The following is a 21,509-nucleotide window of genomic DNA, read 5'->3' on the forward strand; positions in this document are numbered from 1 at the left end:
TTGCTTGGTTACAAATCTTATTTTAAATGGTGAAAGTTTTTCAATAAATATGCATGCTCCATTTATTCATTGTGTTATTGTTTTTCATGTTTCATTCATTTAATATCATATTTGGATACTGATATCAGACTGATTTGAAGTTACAATTATATTAGTAGAATTGCTGCTCCGAACAACGACTATGCTCCTCAGATGGGAGGTGATGTATCTAGCGGCGCAGAGGCCTGACCCGAACCTACTCCAAAACAGGTATAATTGCTACAAAGACCAATCATTTTTAATGGGATTTAAATCAGATTTTTTTTATGCAGTTGATCTAGCAGAATTCTAGGTAAAGCGTCAAACTCAGCTCGATGCTTTGCCATCTGAGGCCAATCTAAATACTATATCACCACACGTCTCCAGCCAAATCACAAGTTTAAAATCAAACATTTCGTTCATAGTTGGATCAGTATTGCAAAACACTTCAAATTTATTTATCATAATTTCTTTTTGCAGAAGTTTAAATGATTATAAAGAGACAATCAAACCCCACCCTTCTTTTGAAATTAGAAGAATTTGAGTCAAATTTTAAAAGAAATACTCTCTTCCTCCTCCGTAATAAAATATAAATTTAAAAAATACATGTATTTGATTTAAATTTAGTTATAATATGTTTGTTTTTTTATGTTTATAGTTGTTCGTCAGACATAGAAAAACATCCATAATTGATCGATTAAATGATGAAACAGTAGACTTTCCAAATTTACATGGAATTTAGGCTCCAATGACTAAACATGAATTTGAATTGCAATACAATATAGTTTTTCATCTTAAATGTGATTTTACATATCCACAGTAACTTGTCACACAATATACTTTTTCCTCTAAAATGTGATTTTCTATATACACAATAAATAATTATTGTCTTACATTTTTTATAATTTTATTTGAAAAACGTAAACAAAACTAAGAATTTAATTGAAAATGTAAAAATATGTTATAAGGTTTGTTAATCATAAATATTATAGCACAAAAAATATTAGACTTTAATTATTTTTACTTTAAAAATCATATAAATAGAAATCTGGGATCAATAAATAATATACTTTTTTTTAATATTTATAGTATATCAAAATTAGTCTAAAAAAATAAATATTTGATAAAACATAATATGTCGGGCCCAATGGACTGCAAGTAAAATAGCTGCCTTAGACTTTAAACTTATTTTTTTTATTTAATTAATAGTATAAATTTTAGTAATATTTTTTTTTAGGCTTCATAATATAAATTGGATTCACTAATTTAGGCTACTAATTGATTTAATATAAAATTAACTAATTAAGTGAATGCATTTAATATTTATTGTTGTATTGTTTAATAATGTAATAAAAATTAATTAAACTTAAAAGTTTTATAATTTAATCGTTGTTAATGGGTGTATTTGTTTTAGATTTTTCAAAAATTATTTTGTTAAAAAAATATTTTTTTATTAAAAATGAGAAGGTAAAAATAGTAGTTTCTCGTATTTAACTCATGCGATAGATGAGAGAAAAATGCTACTAAATTGAAAAACAAGAAATTTAATTTTGAGAGAAAATGATGCAATTACTCTTACTCTTTTTCAAAAAATATCAATTTTCTTTTAGTGTTTATTTACTTTTTATATTGTATTAGAATTTGATGAGTATTTTAAGATTTGAATTGTGTTTAAGAAATTAATTAACACAATAATAATAAATTTTGAAGTGCTAATTAAGATTTGAAATATTTCATTTGTTCTTTTATATTAAATTTCAGAGCATTTGAATTAATTTTGTTTTCATGGCACCTATCAAAAGATTCTACTAAGTACTAAATTATCATATTAAATGTACTGTGACATCTTGAGATGCTTATCATATTTACTTAAAAGTTTTGATTGTTTTGAGAGTTATGGAAGAATTGTTTAAGATGAGATGATGATAAAATAAATTATTTCTAAAAGTTTATATTTTTTTTAAATTATTTTTTATGTTTTTTTACGGTAATTTTATAGTTTAAAAAAATTACTTTTACAAAATTATATATAAACAAATTAAAAATCATTTTTAATATAATAAATAAATAAGTGTGAAAAAAATTATTTTTTATAAAGTTTTCTAAAAATAATCTTTAAATTATTTAAAGCAAATATCATTTTTGTGTAAGTTCAAACAAACTCCTTCAAATATTTAAAAGCTTCTAAATTTTCTGCGCTAACTAATAATAATTTCATCAATTTTTAAAAGGGCTCAAATTTTTATTTTCAAAAAGAGCGTCACTCAAAATTGACTTTAGGCCTCGGTATATTAGTATGCTTTTAGAAATTAGTTTTCATTTATTTTATAATAAATATCGTTTAAGGTTTTTTCATATATATTAAAAATATAATAATTAAAAAAATATTATTTTATCAAAATATTCATCTTAATTATTAGTGAATTTTTTATTATTATATAAAATATAACAATATTTTAGAAGTTGCAGACATAATAAATACTAAAGAATAATATATAAAAAAATAATTAAAATTACACCAAAAAATATAAATGGTAATCATTATGAGATAATTTTTTTGTATAAAAAATATATAATAAGTTTTTTTGCGAATAAATTACAAAAACTAAAATGCTACATTGAGAAAATTAACCATACATAAGATAACTTTGTTAATATTTTTCATTGGAAACATTTTCCAAAAGTAGCTTTTAGTTTGGGTAGGTGCTTTTTTACCATGTATTGTAAAGGTAATCTTTGTTGGATGAGTGGTGAAAGTGTGATATTAGAGTCAAATTGTTAATCAATGTCGTGGAGGGTGGAGTAGTGGTTGGACTAGGGACATTCTTTGCGTGCTATTTGTGGGGATGAAAAGTAAACAACTAACCACTAAAGAAGCTAAATACTTTGACCTTTTATTTATGGAGGTACCATCCACATGCTACTTTGTGGTGGAAATTTCCTTTCACCAAAGATTTTTATATGCTTCATTTGGAATTTTTCTTGTGACTTTTGCACATAAATTTCATTTTTAGAATTTCATAAATTATATGCTTAAAAGAGAGTAAAAAACTAACAATATTTAATTTTTTATAATCAAACTTTTTTAACTTTATTTTACATAACTTTTCTAATATTTTTACACTAAATATATTAATTTTTATTGACTCACTTTTATATTAATTATATTAACTTTTGTTATGAATTGATAGTCTCGTCAAATTGAAAGAGAAAAAAAAAAAACGAGCAAGGCAAGATTAAATCAAAGTAGCAACTATTAAGGATTTCAGATCCGTAATACTTTCTTTCTCTGTATTATTTATCATTTTATTTTCTTATGGTCAATGTGACAGTGTCGTTTGTTTTTGTTTCTTACTTGAAATAATATTACTTTACAATGTTTCACACACATGACACATGTTACTCCTCTTTCATCATTCTTGGATCACTGTTTCCCAAAAATCTTTTAGGTAGTTGTGAGATTAGTGTCATCTTGTGAAAGTAACTACAACTTGCATGGCCACCGAACACACAATAGCATGAAAGTGAAGCTCTACCTTAAAGGTTTTTTTAATATCTTCCTTTACTCTCCATAGTTTTTTTCTTTTTTTATTTTATTTTATGTTAGAAACTTTGTGATTTCTGCTTATGTTTGTTATGGCCAAGTATAATATGAAAATATAGAATTCCATGCATTTTTTTTTTTTTATCTATGGATCTATTATTTTTAGGAGAAAAAGCTTCTATTCCTAAAGAATTCTAAGAAAAAAACTTTTTTCATTGATTAAATTTGAAAAGTACATATTCTTCTGAGATGGAAGAACAATTGCTTCTTATTAGATCCTGTTTGTTTGATTTATGAGCTTTTTGAGACTATATTTATCCTTGTTCTGAATTTTGTGTGGCTTTGCCTTTGTTATTAAGATAGGAATTGGTTGTGAAAAGTGAAAAAAAAGTTCATATATAAGCAATTGTTTCCAAGTTCAAGGAATCTTCAGTTGCCATGTTTAATCTTTGGGGTAATTCTCAACAAGATCAACAAAGCAACGAGGTTTATGGTGAATCCAAGGTAAGCTGTTATTGTTTGGTGATGTTATTATGTTATGACGTCAGACTCTTCTAAATTGAGCAATTTACTGTAACAAACAAATCACAAGTTTGTTAAAATAACAATCCTTAATTTTCTCACTTTAGATGAGCCGAATTCTATATTTTGTTATTAGTTATTACTACCTGTTAGGTTGCATCATGGTTCTGATTCTGAATATTGAAATTGTGCAACCAGATTAAAGAGCTCAAGGTTGCAATTGGACCCTTAACAGGACATAGTTTTAAGTACTGCACTGATGCTTGTTTGAAGAGATATCTTGAAGCTCGAAATTGGAATGTCGACAAGTCGAAGAAGATGTTGGAAGATACACTCAAGTGGAGATCAGCCTATAAGCCCGAGGAAATTCGTTGGGTAAGTTATTGGAAGAAACACAAGTCACACATTAAGAACAGATAAGACGTGAAAAGAGTTTATAAAGAGTGATACTTCTCACTTTACAATTGGTTTTGTACACCCGATTTACTTTCAATATTAAAATCTAATATAAGTTGTGTGTTAGGTCTTACTTTGATGGTTTGGTGCATAAATATTGTCTAAATTAGTTTAAGGTGATGTTAATGATCAAGATAAGGTTGCAAGCTGGTTCTGTATAGATTAATTAGGTCCAATATAAAAACCTGATATAGTTTATGTTTGGTCTCATTTTTTATGATCTTGGTACATAAATACTGTCTGAAATACTTTAAGGTGATGTAAATGATCAGGATGAGGTTGCAATTGAAGGGGAGACTGGCAAAGTTTATAGAGCAGGTTTCCATGACAGACAAGGAAGGACTGTTCTTATTTTGAGACCTGGAATGCAGGTATCATGGTTTTGGCATATTTGGTTTCACTATATTTGAGTTTATCTACTGACATAAGCATTGGCGTGATTGTTTGAGAGAGTTTATGAAAACAGATTATGATATGTTGTTCATAAGCCACTTTTCAACTTGTTTCTATAACCTCTCCAAGATAGTTTATGAACAAAGCTTATAACTTATATGAAAACAATTTGACTCTATTTTATTTTTTGTTATACAAATAGTCTATACATAAGCGTTTATATGAAAAGCGCCTTATCTATAATTTCCTAGAAAGTGAATGTTTGATTTGATGTGTTGCAGAACACTTCTTCAATGGAGAATCAGATAAAGCATCTTGTGTATCTTTTGGAAAATGCTATGCTTAACCTTCCACCAGGTCAAGAACAAATGGCTTGGTTGATAGACTTCACTGGTTGGTCATTGACCAACAATGTGCCCCTCAAATCAGCCAAAGAAACCATCAGCATTCTACAGAATCACTATCCTGAGAGGCTTGGCATAGCATTTCTTTATAACCCTCCTCGAATTTTTGAAGCTTTTTGGAAGGTTTGTTTTCTTTGCTCTCCATTTATTAAATTTCAAATCATAATTCCCTGCAATCAGGAAATCACGCCTTTGATGCAGTCGCGTGATTTGGACCGTCAAATCAAGATTAGACACTCCACGTTTCGACTTTGATAAATCCGGTCCGAAACAGAAAGTCAGGACATGAGCCATACAATCATTGATTCGATGGTTCAGAACAGTAATTGCATAATTTCGTGAATCTAGATAATCCAAATCTTTAAATTTCACCTATTGAATCATAACAAAAAAGTACTATAGTCAGTTTTGCAATTGGAGACATAGGCATAATTGTTAGAAATATAATATTGATTCCATTGCATTTAGTATCAAAATTAAAAGGTGTACTTATTTTCTATGCAGATAGTGAAGTATTTCTTGGACAACAAGACATTTCAGAAGGTGAAATTTGTGTACCCCAAGAATAAAGATAGTGTGGAACTCATGAGGTCTTACTTTGATGAAGAAAATCTTCCTAGTGAACTAGGTGGAAAAAGCATATTGAACTATAACCATGAAGAGTTCTCCAAATTAATGGCTCAAGATGATTTGAAATGTGCTGATTTTTGGGGTTCTGATGAAAAGATCTCAAACCTCAGGCATTGTGCAGCAGAGGTAGCTCCAGAACCAGTTTGCAATGAAACTCCAGCTACCTGAGGCACTTAACCTTGTTTTTTACTTAGTGAAGATATTTATATAAGTAGTAATTATTATCATAATAAAGCCATTAGTTCCTGCTAAATTAAGACTAAGGAGATTTTTATGATACATTGATCCTTTGTTTACAACATTACTATTCCATCATGATATTAGTAATAGTACACTTGTTACTTTGCTAGCTGATTAGCTCAAGCTGAGGGACTTTTGAAAATATGGCAATAGCAATATTACTGATTATATAAGTAATTAACTATATGACCAAGTGATCGGGGTAAAAAAATGTTTATTGAACTTTAGTCAAGAATGAAACCAGAGTTTACTTATTTTTCGATTAAATTATGAATCTCCAAAGTCCCTTTCTCTTACGATTTAGACAAAAATATTTTGTCTATATAAACAACTACAACGTTTGTCTTTTATGCTTCCCGAGAGTTAATATGATTTCAATGACATTAATTGAATTTTTATACGGTCCTTCAAAACAAGAACATCTCTTTAAATCTCTTTAAAAGCTTATGAAGGGAACAAAAAGATTGTGAAGTAAACAAGGGAACTAGCAAAAAAGATTGTGAACTAAACAAGGCAACTAGCAAGTTTTCAACAGAAAATATGTAGTTGTCTTTGAACTTATAGCACATAAATTCCAACTTACAAAAAGGAGTTATGTATTATTAGAAAACAAAACAAAACAAAAGGGCTATATTATTATATGAACCTCCTCTTGAAATTACGAATAGTTGTTTGGTAAGAACGAACCAAAAGACTAACACCAATACCAACTCCCACACAAATGCCAAGTCCAAGTCCAACACCAACTCTTACTCCTGCATTGAACCATGATACCTCACCACCATCTTCACCTTCCATTATATATCCTGTTCTTTCCAAATACATCTTCTTCTTGTAATCCTCCTCTTTTTGTTTCAATCTTCTCTTGTACTCAGCTACCTATAAACCAAAACAAAGCAAGGAAAATGTTATTAAACTGTTTTAATGTAAGTTGTAAGTTGTTTTCATAAACCATATTCAAAAAGTTTATTGTATAATTTGAAAGCAATTTCTAAATATGTTAAAAAAAAAATCATAAGCAATCAAAAGTACCAATACAAATATTTATGTTAGTAAATAAATTCAAATAGCATGATCATAAGTCGATTTGTGCGTACTTTTAAGCACATGAAAATTTTAATAGTGGAACAAATTCAGTCAAAGTAACACGGTACACATTAATGCTTTTGATAATTAAGGGATCGAAAGAATAGACATTTCTAAATAAATATCGTAGAAAAGATTAAAATCATAAATAAAAAATCAACCTCTAAATAAATATACTATTTATTATCAATTTGTTTATATCTTAATAGAGAGAGTAAATAGAAGACATGAATTCTCTGTCATTATAGAATCTATTCGATTTTTTCTTTAAATCTAACGATCTTTACGATTGCGGCACCATACAATAACAAAAAAATCCAATTTCTAGACATACATACAGATAATTTCTCCACTACCAAAACTTGTCCTTTAATGAGACACGTTAGAAATTGTATACAAGAGACATTGGAGGGTGTACAAAACAGAAAGAAAAAAAAGTTAAATTAGCAGTTCCCAATAAATAATAAAAGAAATGTGTATTGTGATTTGTGCCTGCCCATGTTATATTGACGCTTCTAGGATAGGATTTTATTCAATAGATGGGACCAATTTCTAAAGATAAAGGTACTCAAATAATTAGGGACCATAACATAAATAACATTAATACACAATTTGTATTAGATATTAGACATATCTAGCAAAAACATAAGTTTAGTCTTAGAACATCAAATTTATAGAAAAATTTGGTATTGTTAAGTGAATATGACACATTTTAGTCCAAATCCAAACACTCTCATTTATGATGAGTTTGGTTCTGCGTTTGCTAAATAATGATGCAAGTCTAGAGGTTTTTTCACCATGAATTTGAGAAGCTAGTAACTGTAGCTTCTATGTAGACACGATTTTTCAAAGGTAGAATCAAACATACTATCACTTAAATTATAAAACACTGATATAAACTCTGGACATAACACTGACATATATTAATTTTTTGTTAATATCCAACACCAACACATATTAAACAGTAAACACATTTTCAATCTAAAGTGTCAGTTATGCATAAATCTTAATCTTATTATCCACAAAATTTGCATAGTCATCCAAATAAGCACATCCCATCATGATTATGAAAATTATAATAACCCTAATAGACCAAATTGAAAATTCAGCTTAATTAATTAAAATTAAAAGCTAATTATGCATTTTTACCTGTAAATCAAGTCCATGATGATGATGATGAGACAGAGTTGTTTCATATTCAGGAATAACATCCAACATCCCTTTCCTATTATTTTTCTTCCTGCAATTAACTTGAAGTGTCCTACTCAAGATTATAGGTTTTCCTAAGAAACAACCAGCAACATAAACCTCAATTTCACTGTTCTGTCTCATTTCACTCTCACAAATCATACTCCATTTCTTCTTCTCATTACACATCTCAAGAACACAAGACAAAAAACATTGTTCTTTATCACAAACCTCAAATTTCATGCTACCATTCAAACGTATACTATCTGTATTAACAAAAGTGATTTCTTCACAATTCTTATCAACTCTATCTTTTCTTAGAATTGAAGAATCACCATCACTGTTCATGTTGCTTCTAACACCATTAATTTCCAAAAGTGTATCAGGACTTAGAGGAATATGATGAAGAAATAGAAATTCAGGTGTTGATTCATTCACATCAATTCCACTAAATCTTACATAAAAAACTCTTACATCAAACAAAGGTAATAATGAAAATGATAATTTGATGCATGATTCATCATATGCTGATGGATATTTTATTATTTGAACACTTTCATAAGATCCTTCCATCTTCATATTCAAATTAATCAATCAAATTCTGAAATTCTTTGTGATATAGATCCATCAAAGTCTACATCATTTTTTTTTTGCAATCAAAATCTGTTACATAATCAATAAAATACTTGATATTCTTAGATAATTGAAAGCAATAAAAAAATTGTTACAACCTCAAAACACAATTAACAAGAAAATAAAATAAAATAAAAAGACATATAGTATTAAGGAATTTAAAGGGAAGAGAAGAAGGAAGAAAGAAAGAGAACTTGAGTGAAGGTGGAAATGATAAAAATGGAAATTTATTGTATTATTTTTATTTATTTTTGTGATTATAATGAAAAGGGAATGAGAGATTGAAGAAAAATGAAGAATTATAGTATCAAATTAAACTAAAGAGCATTTATGTAATACTAGAGCTAAATTGATTTATATACGATGACACGATTTTGTTTGATTTATAAATATTAATTTTCTTAAATAAAATTTTTAATTTTAAAATCTGAATCATTCAATCATAATCAGATGGTCATAATCGCATAACATTTTAAGGTGTACACGTTCAAATCCAAACCAAATATGTGTGTTTATTTGAGAAAGATGCATCACCACAAACAAATTTAAATTCCTATTTTTTCGGAATTAAACTCTAACCATGAAAAAAAAAAAAAAAAACTTTTCATGCACACTCCTTTCCTTGATTATGATGTTTTCTCTATCCTTTACCACAACCAAGCATGTTTATGCAATCAAAATCTTGAATTAAGATACCTTTCATATCTTTGTCCACATAATATTATGCACCAATTTTTTGTTACAATACATCTAATCTAAATCCTGCCACGTGGTCGTCTCAAGTTGGCAGCAATATTAATTAATACATTTGATAATATAATAAATAAATATATACTTCTAATCATTTATAGGATTCCAAATTTAGAAGGCATCTTTTATTAATTTTCTTTTGGTTTTCTTAACATAAAGCTAGTTTTATTTTTAATTTAAAAATGAATTTAATTACTATGTGAATATGAAATGATAAACTTAATAATCTTATGTGTCAGTTTTACAAGGACTGTTCCATTATAATTATTGTCATAATATTATTCGACGAAATATTATTGAACATCTATGTAAGACTTTTTTTATTGCCTTGTAATTGAACATTATTTAGAAAAATAATGTTATAATAAAAATATAACTACTTGAAGATAATTAGATTAGATTTCATATATTGGAGGTGTAATTCAGAAATGGGGTTTGACCAGAAAACTCATCTTATTATCCAATAATATATAATCAGATAGATATATACAAAGAAATTGCATTTACGTGTCACGTGGTCTAAAAGCATATTGAACAAATGAATGTTTTAAATAACGATGACTTTCTCCTAATTAATTAATTAATTTTTTATAAATGGATTAATATTTAAAACATAATTAGATTGAATAATATCTATATCGAGATTATGTACTTTGGTTCTATCCATTTACGAAGTGACGTGCTTGGAAAATCATCACGTGTATTTGATTAAATATTTTGTTATTAAAGAAAATCATTTATGTCTTATTAAATAATTTATGTTATCCATATAGACAATGGTTGTTGTTTTTGAAAAGGACCAAAGTTTTTTAAATGTAAATGAAGACCAAACCTTAGCCCAAGAAATGCCAAAAACACACATAATAAAATTTTGGTCACAGGCTCATAGCACTATGTTGCATATAGACCTGATTTCCAAGTTTATATCGAAATACATACACCAGTTACAAGTTTGAGCAATTCTCTATTTTAATCATTTGTAATCTACTGTTGTAAGTTCTTAAAATCGAATTCATACTTTGAGTTAAGAGTTAAGAGTTAAATAATTAAAAGTCTTGGGTACAAATATGTGCAGAGGAAAAAATACTAACATAATATTAATTATTAACTTTGGTCTTTTCAAAAATAAAAATGCAACACATTATTTGTGGATTTCGAGCACATTGTTTGAGAATCGAAATTAGACTATAAGTAATTTATAATCAATATTCATAATCCTCAACTCACTAAAATGATGTGAGATTTTTGTGTTTTTTTTTTTTTTTTGCAAAAATATATGATATATAACTAAGAACAAATGTTAAATATATTTAGATTTAAATTTATAATTTCTAAAAGATATCTAATTATATTATTCTCAAATCCTCATTTTTGATTGCATGTAATTTATTTATCCAATTTGAATTTCAACATTGAAATTCAACATTCATCTTTTTGACGCTTGATTTCTTAGTTTAACTTTGATTGTAATTTTATCAATATATTTCTTTCTTGAATGAGACCAAATCTATAGTTGACTTGAAATTTTCTTCAATTGAATTTATCCCTTTTTGATCAACTATGTTGTACCTTTTGAGATCTATGGTAGAAACATCACTTTTTTTTTTATAGTTGTTAGATGGTTTTTCACCTACATCTTTATTCTCCTTTTTATCATGAAACTTCTTCAAAACACAATCATCCCCGTGATCTTATTTTTATTATCATTCATTTTTCTATTCTTTATCAATAATATGCCCATTCTTCATCGTGATAAAGCAAAATTAAATTTTGCCTTTCATTTGAACTATGATCACTTCTTTGTTGTTCCTCTCGGTCTTCATGTTGACCCTCGACAATGTTAACATCTCCTTGTTGTTGGTGGTGAGACTTGCATATTTTTTCTGTATGTCTCAATTGACCACGCTTGTATCCTTTTGAGTTGAGTCTCCACCAACATCTCTTTTGTGGGTGATTTATTTTCTTGCAATAAAGACATGGTGAAAAAGATTGAAGATTGAAGATTTTTTTTTCCTTTTTAGAATATTGTAATAGTCCATTTTTCTTGTTTTTTTCACCATTGTTGTTCTTGCATTTGGCTAAATATATATATATTCCATAATTTTTTTGTCTCATAAGTCTTCTTTGTTTTAGTGCCTACAATGCATGCAAAACTTATGTCAAAGTGATCTTACACGGATCATTTGTATTCTCCAAGACAGATATAGAAACTTCTTATCTTTCATGTGTTATTAAAAAAAATCTAAAATTCTAAAATTATGAATTTTAGTGTTTAGTAGCCGTACCTAATTCAGGAGAACATAGTTTGTGAAGCTCTAGCAAACAAACATAACTTTTGTCTTCTTGATTTTTTTTTTCTTTATGAATTTTCATGAGTCATTATGGGATTTTATGATTGCGAAAAAACATAGTAATTATCTATTACTTCCTAGAGATCTAGAGCACTTAGATGTACCTCTATTATCATTGACCAATGATTATATAGAGTTAAATTGTAATTCAAAAACACTTTATATCCCTAAAATAAGGTTTTACACTTTGACTTTTAATTCTTTTATTTGTTTAGTTCTTTAATTTGTTTGGAGAAATCAATTGCTAGAATTCAAACTACTACATCTTTCAAAGTGTGTTATGTTCAAATTAGTCCAAAATCCTCCCACTAGATTGAATACTTGCCAAATTACCCTTAAGGGGCCAAATTGAAATGAGGTCCAATAATGAGAAATAACTACTCAAAATCCATAAACATATGGGCACAAATTTGATAGAAGGAATAAAAGAAGGCACAAAATATAAAAGAAAAGGAAGCTTCTTTTTCACTTCAATATACATTCCAGAAGTACACACATAAACACATTTTTTTTCATGTAGATGCATATTTTCCTACAAAAATACAATATTTTTTTTCATGTAGATGCATATTTTCCTACAAAAATACAATGTTTTTGCTCTAAAGATGTGTATTTTTGAACAAAACAACGTGTTTTTAAAAAATATAAGTTAATTATAAGTAATTCTAAAAAAAAATTAAAAAATGAGCATCAGTTATGTAGAAACAAACTATTGTGTCACTTGATACGACACTCAAATACACTTAACAACTCTACTTAAAAGTAAAATAATTTTATTAATATAATTCAATTTAAAGGAGATTTTTGTTAATTTATAAATTTTAAATTGTCTCACATATATAATTTTGAGTCTCGATAAGAAAGATTATTTATTTTAGATCTTTAATTTGATTATAAAATTAATGTGTTAAATTATGGTTAAAGTTCTTCATATCTCTAAAATGGAAGTGATGCACATCACAAGATTTGACTATAAAAAAACGAAATACAAAGCTTCACGTTAAATGCTCAATTAGAATGGCAAGTGAAAAAATGTCAAAATCAAACATAGATTAGCGTTGTATATAAATTTGATCTCTTAAACAAATAATTTAATTCATATAAGTTGTTAATATAAAAAAAATTACACTATTAATTAACCGCAACTATTAAATTATTAAAAATATTTAACTTTTATTATAATTATCTATAAAATTATACTCATGAATAATTATGATAAATTTATAATATAAAACTTTTTACGATGTGAACAATTAAACTCCTAAACAAATCACATTTTCGTGAAGTGAATATCCGAATGGACTTAACTTGCAAAATTAAAACACACACATATTAGCTACATATGGATCATAAAACATAAGAGCGCAAATTCAGTGTCTTGTTCTATTTAGTGATAAGATAAATTAGTACAATTTTTAGCTACATAAGCTGCACTCTTTATTTTTAAATGTCATTTTATAATATTTTTTTGTTTCTTGTTCAAAATAGAATTATCTACTCCCTCTTTTTTGGGTTCTATATTCTACCCCTATCTGGTTTCAATTGTAGAAATAAAAAACATTAAAACAAATGATTTTATATTGTATTTTTTAATATTTTTATAAATATATCATCGTAGAAAAGTGTGATACAATGAACACATTCAACAATATACAAAAGATAAACATGTTAAATGAAGTTAAAAAGTCATTTAAATAATAAATACATATTAAAAATTACATTTCTTTTCTTTTAAATAAGACTAAAATAATCTTAAAAAATTCTTAATATTATATTAGAACTAAATGTAGTATAGTTTTGACAAAATTAACATTAATTATTTATTGCAGAAAAATAAATAAGTGAAATGCTATAATAAATTGTCAATAATATTATATAAAAAAAACAAATATATTTTATAGAAAACAATAAAATTTATTATTTTTTAAATAAATAACTCTTAAAACGAAACTTTCTCCATGGCAAAATATAAACAAAAATGTTACACTATATAAATTAGGATCAAATATGTAAGTTTTATTTATATTTTGTTAAATTAGTAACAAAACAATGGCCCACAGATTTAGGAATACCATCATGATCATTTTGGTGCATAAAAAAAAATCATAATCATTTTGGCATTTTCTATATTCTTGAGTCTATGAATTGTATGTTTGTCGACCTCAACAATTTCCAGGGCATAAAGCTCGTGTCTCATTCCATTATTTTCTCCCCACACCTCATCGAAGTAGGTTTCTCATAATCCCACTATTCAACATTAGTACATTAATATTAATTAGGGTAAAAATATGTCAAACTATATCAAATTTTAAAATATTTTAATTAATCAAAAATTAATTTTTTATATTTGAGCCTGATCGACGCTCTATTATAGATTCTTTTTTAGTTTATTCTAGTTTTCTTTTTAAGTTTTATTTAATCTAAAACTCTATTTAAAAACTTATTTCACATTAAAGTATTTAAATTGTATATTTTTTAAAATAGATTAAACTAAACCTTTATATATATAAAAGAACTAATAAAATAATAAACATAAGAAAAACTTATAAAATTATTTTTTTTTACTCAATAAATATTAAATTATTAACAAATAACAATATTAATAAATAATAATATAAAAAAAATACATCTATATATACGATTTATCAGATTCAATAGACTTTTTTTTTATTAATTTGAGCATGAATTATTTAAATTAATAGATTTTAAAAAAAGAGTAAAATAAAATTTTTATTAAATAAATCAGAATAAATTAGTCTTTAAATAGATAAGACTATGGACGGACGGTTTAAACTATTCATATATCTAATAATAATCCTTTTAATTTATATTAAAACAATTTGAAAGTGCAGAATTAATGTTAATATATTTAAGTACTATGATGCTGAATTGATTTACAAAATAATTTGTAGTATTAAGGAGTTTGTGATGTGAATAAGAAATGACATTAATGAATGGATATAGTATATAGTAAAAGAAAAGGGCACCCACTTGTGTGATGAGTGAGGACGCAGAAACAAGACACACAAGTGGGTCAGACTGCAAACACTGCAATTTGGGGTACTACAACACACCAAACCTGGCTAACTTACCTCTAGTAAAACATCACCTTTTTTTGTCCACAACCTTTCTTAACCATGGTTACCATCACTTTTTCCACTTTCTCACTATACATACCATTTTCCTTACCATAGTTTGTTATGATTATTCACCAGTCAAAGACAAAGTAAGGTTCTTGTCTTCTTGTCTCACACACACCTCTGTATGAGACTACTTTGTACTTTCTACAATACTATATACTCTCTTATAGCTTAGCTACTTTTTCTATTTTTATTGTAATATTTTGCCCCCTTTCATGTAATTGTGAAAACAAAACAACATATACATTGTAATGCCACTATACCAAATCAATACACACACAAAAGAAAGTGAAAGATGACTTAATTACTTTTTTAGTATTTATTAATTAATTGTTTTTTATTCCACTACTATATGTAGAGATGAGTAATAAATACAGACTCGTCTTAACAAATGTTAAGTGTCCTTCTTAAAAAAAAAGTAGAAATATTTTTTTTCTTAAATCAAAATATTGGATGCATGAATTCTAAAATTGCATGTTCTTTTTGTTGATTATGTAAGAAGTGTCATTGAAATTGTAGTATAGTAGTAATTTATTCTTTTATATTATCAACATTTTAAATAAATATTTAAAATTATAAAAGAATAATCAAATTATTCTTTTTAAGAAATTGAGTACATAACTCCGATACATTTTTAACATATTATTTTGTGTATTTGAATCTTTAACAAATACACTAAAAGTATATGTTAATAATAATATTTGTCAATATTGTGTTGCAGTTACTAGTTAATTTTAATTTCATCCTCACTGTTTTAATTTAATGTCGTCCATGTTATACAATTACAAATATTAATGAACGGACAATTTTGATTAGAACTTTATAATTTTAAAATGACTTTGAAGTATCTATATTAATGTAAGAAATTAAACTATTATTTCTACAATTTCTATTTTCTAGTACAAATTTATTTATTTAAAAAAAATAGAAGAGTTGGATTATAAGAGTTTTTCAATAACTTTTAAATTTAAATGTTGATAAAGGTATTTATAGATCACTCACTCAAAAAATTTTCACATCTAAAAAAAAAAATTACAATTTTATAATTATAAATTAAATCATTATCAATTGAATCAATTTCAATTGACGCGGATTTATATATTTATATATATAAGTTTAATCATCGTATATTATTGATTTAAAAATATTATATTATTAATATATTACAATTATCCATAGATATAATTTTAAATATAATTAAGACAAAAATCAAACACCTTTAATAATTAAAATATTGTGAATAATTGATAATGTTCAAAACTTTACACTTACGAGTGAATAAGAATTAAATAAGAAGGGTGTTTGCTTTTGTACCAGCGTTTCCAAAATATTGATTCTGGTCAAAGATATTGGTCTACTTGCTTTAAAAACTTATACTATTACAATATTAGAGAGAGAAAGAGAGAGATAATTTTCTCTTACAAAGAAGAAATTCATCTGTTTTCTTCCTACCCCTTTTATCAAAATTATATTTTTTAGACAAGGGTTGTAAAAAGATTTGATTTTGATGGATTTTGTGTATAATGTTTTTGTCTAGAAGATAGAGAGATTGAAGAGGGTTATAATAATTATTTAGAATAGAGAAAGAAAAAAAAAGGGTTTATCTAATCTATCTATCATTTATGGGTAAGAAACCACAAAAAACAAAGGAAGTTTGGGCAGCAATAGCTGAAGCATCATCAACAATAGATGATGAAAATGAACAACAATCTCAACCACAACCTCAAACTACTCGAAAAAGAGGTAGACCTCGTAAGATTATTGTCAAAATGGAAACTTCAGAGGAAAAAACAGAACAACAACAAGTAGCTTCAATCAACAAAGAAGAAGGAACAACAACACAATCATCATCAGAAGCATGCATGATGAGTTTCAAGGTTACAAATCAAGAGGGAGAAATTCAACTTCCAAGAAGCAGCAAAGCTAGGCGTAAAAGTATACCAAGAAAGAGTAGTCAATAATTTATATTTTTATTTTATATAATTATTCATAACTGTTTCTTCTATTTTATTTTGTTTCATTTCCATGAAGAAATTATTGATTCTAGCTAGCTTCCTTGATTTATCAACGTTTTTGGGTGATTGATAATATTTAAAATTATATTGCTATAAGTGTCAAAAGAAACTCTTTCTCTTCAAGTTATTATTATTATTATCTAGTTTTTTTTTCTTTTGGTGTAAAAGTACTTTTTTTTTAGTTGGTTTATTATCTAATCGTTATTGCACAAAACCATGTATTATGATGTGATTCTATGAGTTCAATAACTAGATAGAATATTATCGATTGCTTGAAACTATATTAGGATTGAATTTGAACTTATATACTAATATATTTGGTGTGTATGATGTGAAGTTCTAGTGATTGAAACTATATATGCTCATATAAAAATATTGTGCCAATGGATTGAGAAATTAGATCTACTATCTGAAATTTGATGTCATTCTCTCTATATGCTCAACTAGTCTATAGATATTTTACTAAATTAGACCATAATATAAACTAGGTATGGCAACAATTGCATGTTGTTTCTTGTAATGGACATGAAATGTTCAAAGTATGTTTGTATTTTTTCATTATTAGCTATAGACTAGTTGCATTGCATCAATGTTGTTGATTTGATTGGAAATGGAGATATTATGAAATGAATGAGCAAAATATAGTGGAATTATAGGAGGAAGATTATAAATAAATAAATAAATAAAAAATAGGAGGAAGAGGAGAATAACAAAACGAGATAGTAAAGTGAACCTAACAGTAACATAACAGGTAAGGCATACGTGCTTGCAGTGAATCTGAAATTTAGGGAGGGAATGGATTCACGTGTGTAATTTAGATAATATTTTATTTTTTTTTTAATTTTAAATAATAATTAATTCTTTATATCTTAAAATGTTAATAATATTATTATTTTTTTACAAAAAATTTTTCAAAATTTTTAAACAAAATCCATAAAATTAATTATTATCTTCAAATGCAAATTTCATTAAATTTATAATTCATATTTTTGTTTTTTATTTAATGAATTTGATATTATTGGAGATGAAAATATGAATTTATTTAAATATTTGAGTTATGCATTAAATAAATATATGAAATTTTTTTAAATTGATATTGAATCTTGTCCACGTTAAAAGCATGTTGTCCTTAATTAAAGACATCGATAGAAGATGGGTTAAAATTGATAGGGACTACTAGGAAAAAATGTCAGAACATAGTGCCTGTGTGAAAGTGTGTTTACGGAAAAAGGGAAATATGGCATCTTCTAAGTCTAACACCTGCTCACAGGGCAACGAGAAATAATAATTCTTGCAACTCAGGGCAGGTAACAAAATTAGTGTCAAGTCTGGCGAGAAAAAAAGGGTCAGCACTCAGCAGAAATCACATTCTAAAAATGAAACTACACAAACACACTATTTGGATATGTAAGATCAAAATTGCTTTTAAACATGTTTGGATGTTTAGAAATTTTGGGGTATGTTAAATACTTTAATGTATTATTTACATGATTAAGTATAGTAATTTAAGAACTTCAAATATGTTCTTAATTGTGTTAAAATGACAAAATATAGTGATTTATCAATTTATTTTAGGTACCAAAGAGTACTAGTACATGTATTAAGATTGCTACTTACACAGATACTAGTCAATTTCTTCTAAACTATGGGTAAGGAGCCTGGTACTATAGTACCTTGCCTAGACCTTCCCCATTGCAACCCCTAATTTTGACATTACTATATATGATTGAGGCATTAAACTAGTTACTTTGATGCCAACCCAACATTTCAAGCACTAAAATATTTATTAAGAAATATTGAAATTAGTATCACAAAGTGTGTGAGATATACCAAAAACAAATACTAAAATGTTTAAGACTAGAGTAAAAGTCGACAGCTTCATTGCATCAATAACTAAGTTATGATGAAAAAAAGGAGTGAGTGCAATGTAATAGAGTTATACAGACTACAGAGTATTTGTTTGCTTGACATTATGATTACCATTTTACCTTCCTCTCTTCCGAACCAAAATACTACCGTGATATCAACAAAATTACAGCAGAGCAATAATCTGCAATGCTATTGCAGCGAAAGCTCAAGCATATTATTCAAATATCAGCTTCAAAAAAAAATTGCAGCAAGACTGATATCTATATTCTGCAACTACAATAATTAAAATAACAAAACAAAATTCTCTCTTCAATTGCCTCAAATTGGTAAAACATTGGGGCTTAAATACATTGGAACGGTTTAACCTATGTCTAAAACATTGTATAGCAAAACTATCCTATTGAAATATGATGTATAACCTATTGAGTTACACATGAAAGAGAGAAGATAAAAGGGGAAATGGAGGTTGACTGCCCATGGCTCCCAAATTCCTAACCTGATTCTTTGCGACCGGACTTGTGATGTCTCTCCTTCCTAAATCGCAATTGTGCTGGATCAAATCCACCTTCCTCAGCTCCATAGATTGCCCAGGATGGGGTGGCAGCCATGTAATCTTTACTGTCAAAAGTACTTCCAGAAGCCACCTGTATTTAAATTGACAATAAACTTCATATACAAAAAAAAATAATCCAAATTCAGTCCGAAAGAATAGGACAAGGATTACCCACCAGGTCGTGAAATTTCTCATAATCTATCCATGTATACCACTGGCCATCAATTTTGAACTTTTTAGTTTTTGCTAAGAGGACACAGCACGAGTGAACATGCTCACAAGCAACTTCATACTCCCCTTGGCTTTTCAGAGACAGAGCCTCTGAGAATGCTTTCACGTCGGCATGCCAAGGGACATTTTCCATTGTCAATTTTGATGTAGCAGTCCTGTGAAGAGATAATTGTCATTCAAAGATGGCTCTCAGAAACAAGAAATTAGCTGGACTAAAAGGGGTAGAGATAGAGGAAGAAGAGGAGACTTACGAGCCACAATATGTAACTCCCTTGATTTCAATAAAATCAGGTTCTCCTATACTAAAGAGCTTAAAATAAGCATCGACATCTTCAGTATTCCATCCTTTTACAAGGGTCAGGCGGTACACAGTACGCTGATGTTTTTCCTTAAGAGCAGTCAAGGAATCCTGGCACATAGTTAATAGTTAAGAAAACACAGACAAGGTGGGTGATCACGAGGACAAAGTATCATCAAACAGTCAAATAATATCCAGGTGATTGTAAATGCCAGGGAAGTTATCCAAGGTTCAGATGGCAATCATGCAAGAAAAAGTGTCCATGATACATTTAACATGAACTAAACTCTTAGATATCAGGAAAATATATTTCTTCTAAGCTGCTCCTTAGAGTAGTTCCAATTCTTACATCATGAATTCATGATGTAATTCTACAAACAAGAGATATTTCTTGATTTTCACTGAGAATGAAAAGAGTACTCACAATAAATCGTTCCCAGAAATCTCCAAAGAGCGGTCTATCGATTGCCTTTAAAGAGTCCTTTGTTCCGGCATCTACACTGACATATAACTGCAAGCGGTAAACAAGAATATTAAGTTTGGCTTGCTTAACTGACGTATTTTTAAATATGAAACTCTGGAAGCCCCAAAACCTGGGTGATAGGCTTCAGCGACTTAATTTTCTCTGGAAATTGTGCATTTGTAACTAGAAAAGTGGAAATCCTCCTTTTGTGCAACTCATCCACAAGTGCATTTATCTCTGGATACATAATAGGTTCACCAACAAGAGATAGTGCACAATGTCGTGGTGTGAAGCCTTCAGTTAATCGCTCCAAGGTGACTCCTACAAAAAGAGTTAAATGAGTCGATTTTGAAACTAATCACATGGTGACGTGTGAAAGGGTTAATCCTCCCAGCATCAGTCAAAATGCATACATGATAGGGAGCTGGTGTCCGACTTTCTTTCTTAATAGAATTACATACAACATTGCAGTACACCACAGTAATAAATATTTCAAAATGGGCCATGACATCACACAAATTCAAAGGCATTAGGAAGTGCCATGTCCAATGAAGACAGTGTTAATATAAGTATATAATATAATCACTAAATAAAATATTCAAATTATTTAAGGATTCTAGAATGGATAAGGGATGGTGCAGGTTGCATAATAAACTAATAATGAAAAAAATTAAATGAGAGAATATTTCCTTCAAATGGAAAAAGTTACTCTCCCTTCTCTTTCC

At 27.6% G+C, this 21,509-nt stretch overlaps 3 protein-coding genes across 4 annotated transcripts in view; 1 reads left to right on the top strand and 2 right to left on the bottom strand.

The window, feature by feature from the left end:
• The first annotated feature begins 3,227 nt into the window (after positions 1-3,227).
• LOC101510155 (uncharacterized) lies at positions 3,228-6,316 on the top strand. 2 transcript variants are annotated; one of them, XM_004499089.4, is made up of 6 exons: positions 3,228-3,561; positions 3,926-4,066; positions 4,283-4,459; positions 4,813-4,911; positions 5,215-5,460; positions 5,842-6,316. In XM_004499089.4, exons 2-6 carry the CDS (start codon positions 4,001-4,003, stop codon positions 6,133-6,135), a joined length of 882 nt encoding a protein of 293 aa, XP_004499146.1. In that variant the 5' UTR covers positions 3,228-3,561; positions 3,926-4,000; the 3' UTR covers positions 6,136-6,316. The 2 variants fall into 2 exon arrangements, with proteins under 2 accessions (XP_004499146.1, XP_004499147.1); XM_004499090.4 differs by having other exon boundaries at positions 3,421-3,561; positions 3,922-4,066.
• Positions 6,317-6,692: 376 nt separating this feature from the next.
• LOC101510706 (uncharacterized protein At1g01500-like) lies at positions 6,693-9,440 on the bottom strand. Its single transcript, XM_004499091.4, has 2 exons — positions 8,443-9,440; positions 6,693-7,086 (listed from the first exon to the last, which is right to left on the bottom strand). Exons 1-2 carry the CDS (start codon positions 9,058-9,060, stop codon positions 6,844-6,846), a joined length of 861 nt encoding a protein of 286 aa, XP_004499148.1. The 5' UTR covers positions 9,061-9,440; the 3' UTR covers positions 6,693-6,843.
• Positions 9,441-19,393: 9,953 nt separating this feature from the next.
• LOC101511336 (S-adenosyl-L-methionine-dependent tRNA 4-demethylwyosine synthase) overlaps positions 19,394-21,509 on the bottom strand; it is a 4,365-nt gene continuing 2,249 nt past the window's right edge. Inside the window, exons 4-8 of the mRNA XM_004499093.4 lie at positions 20,915-21,105; positions 20,746-20,832; positions 20,275-20,432; positions 19,968-20,178; positions 19,394-19,883 (exon numbers count right to left, since the gene is read on the bottom strand). Of these exons, the coding sequence (XP_004499150.1) occupies positions 19,731-19,883; positions 19,968-20,178; positions 20,275-20,432; positions 20,746-20,832; positions 20,915-21,105 (800 nt within the window). The 3' untranslated portion in view covers positions 19,394-19,730. The remainder of the gene's footprint in view (positions 19,884-19,967; positions 20,179-20,274; positions 20,433-20,745; positions 20,833-20,914; positions 21,106-21,509) is intronic.

This window comes from Cicer arietinum, chromosome 4 (assembly GCF_000331145.2).
Source record: "Cicer arietinum cultivar CDC Frontier isolate Library 1 chromosome 4, Cicar.CDCFrontier_v2.0, whole genome shotgun sequence".
Taxonomy (NCBI): Eukaryota; Viridiplantae; Streptophyta; class Magnoliopsida; order Fabales; family Fabaceae; genus Cicer; species Cicer arietinum.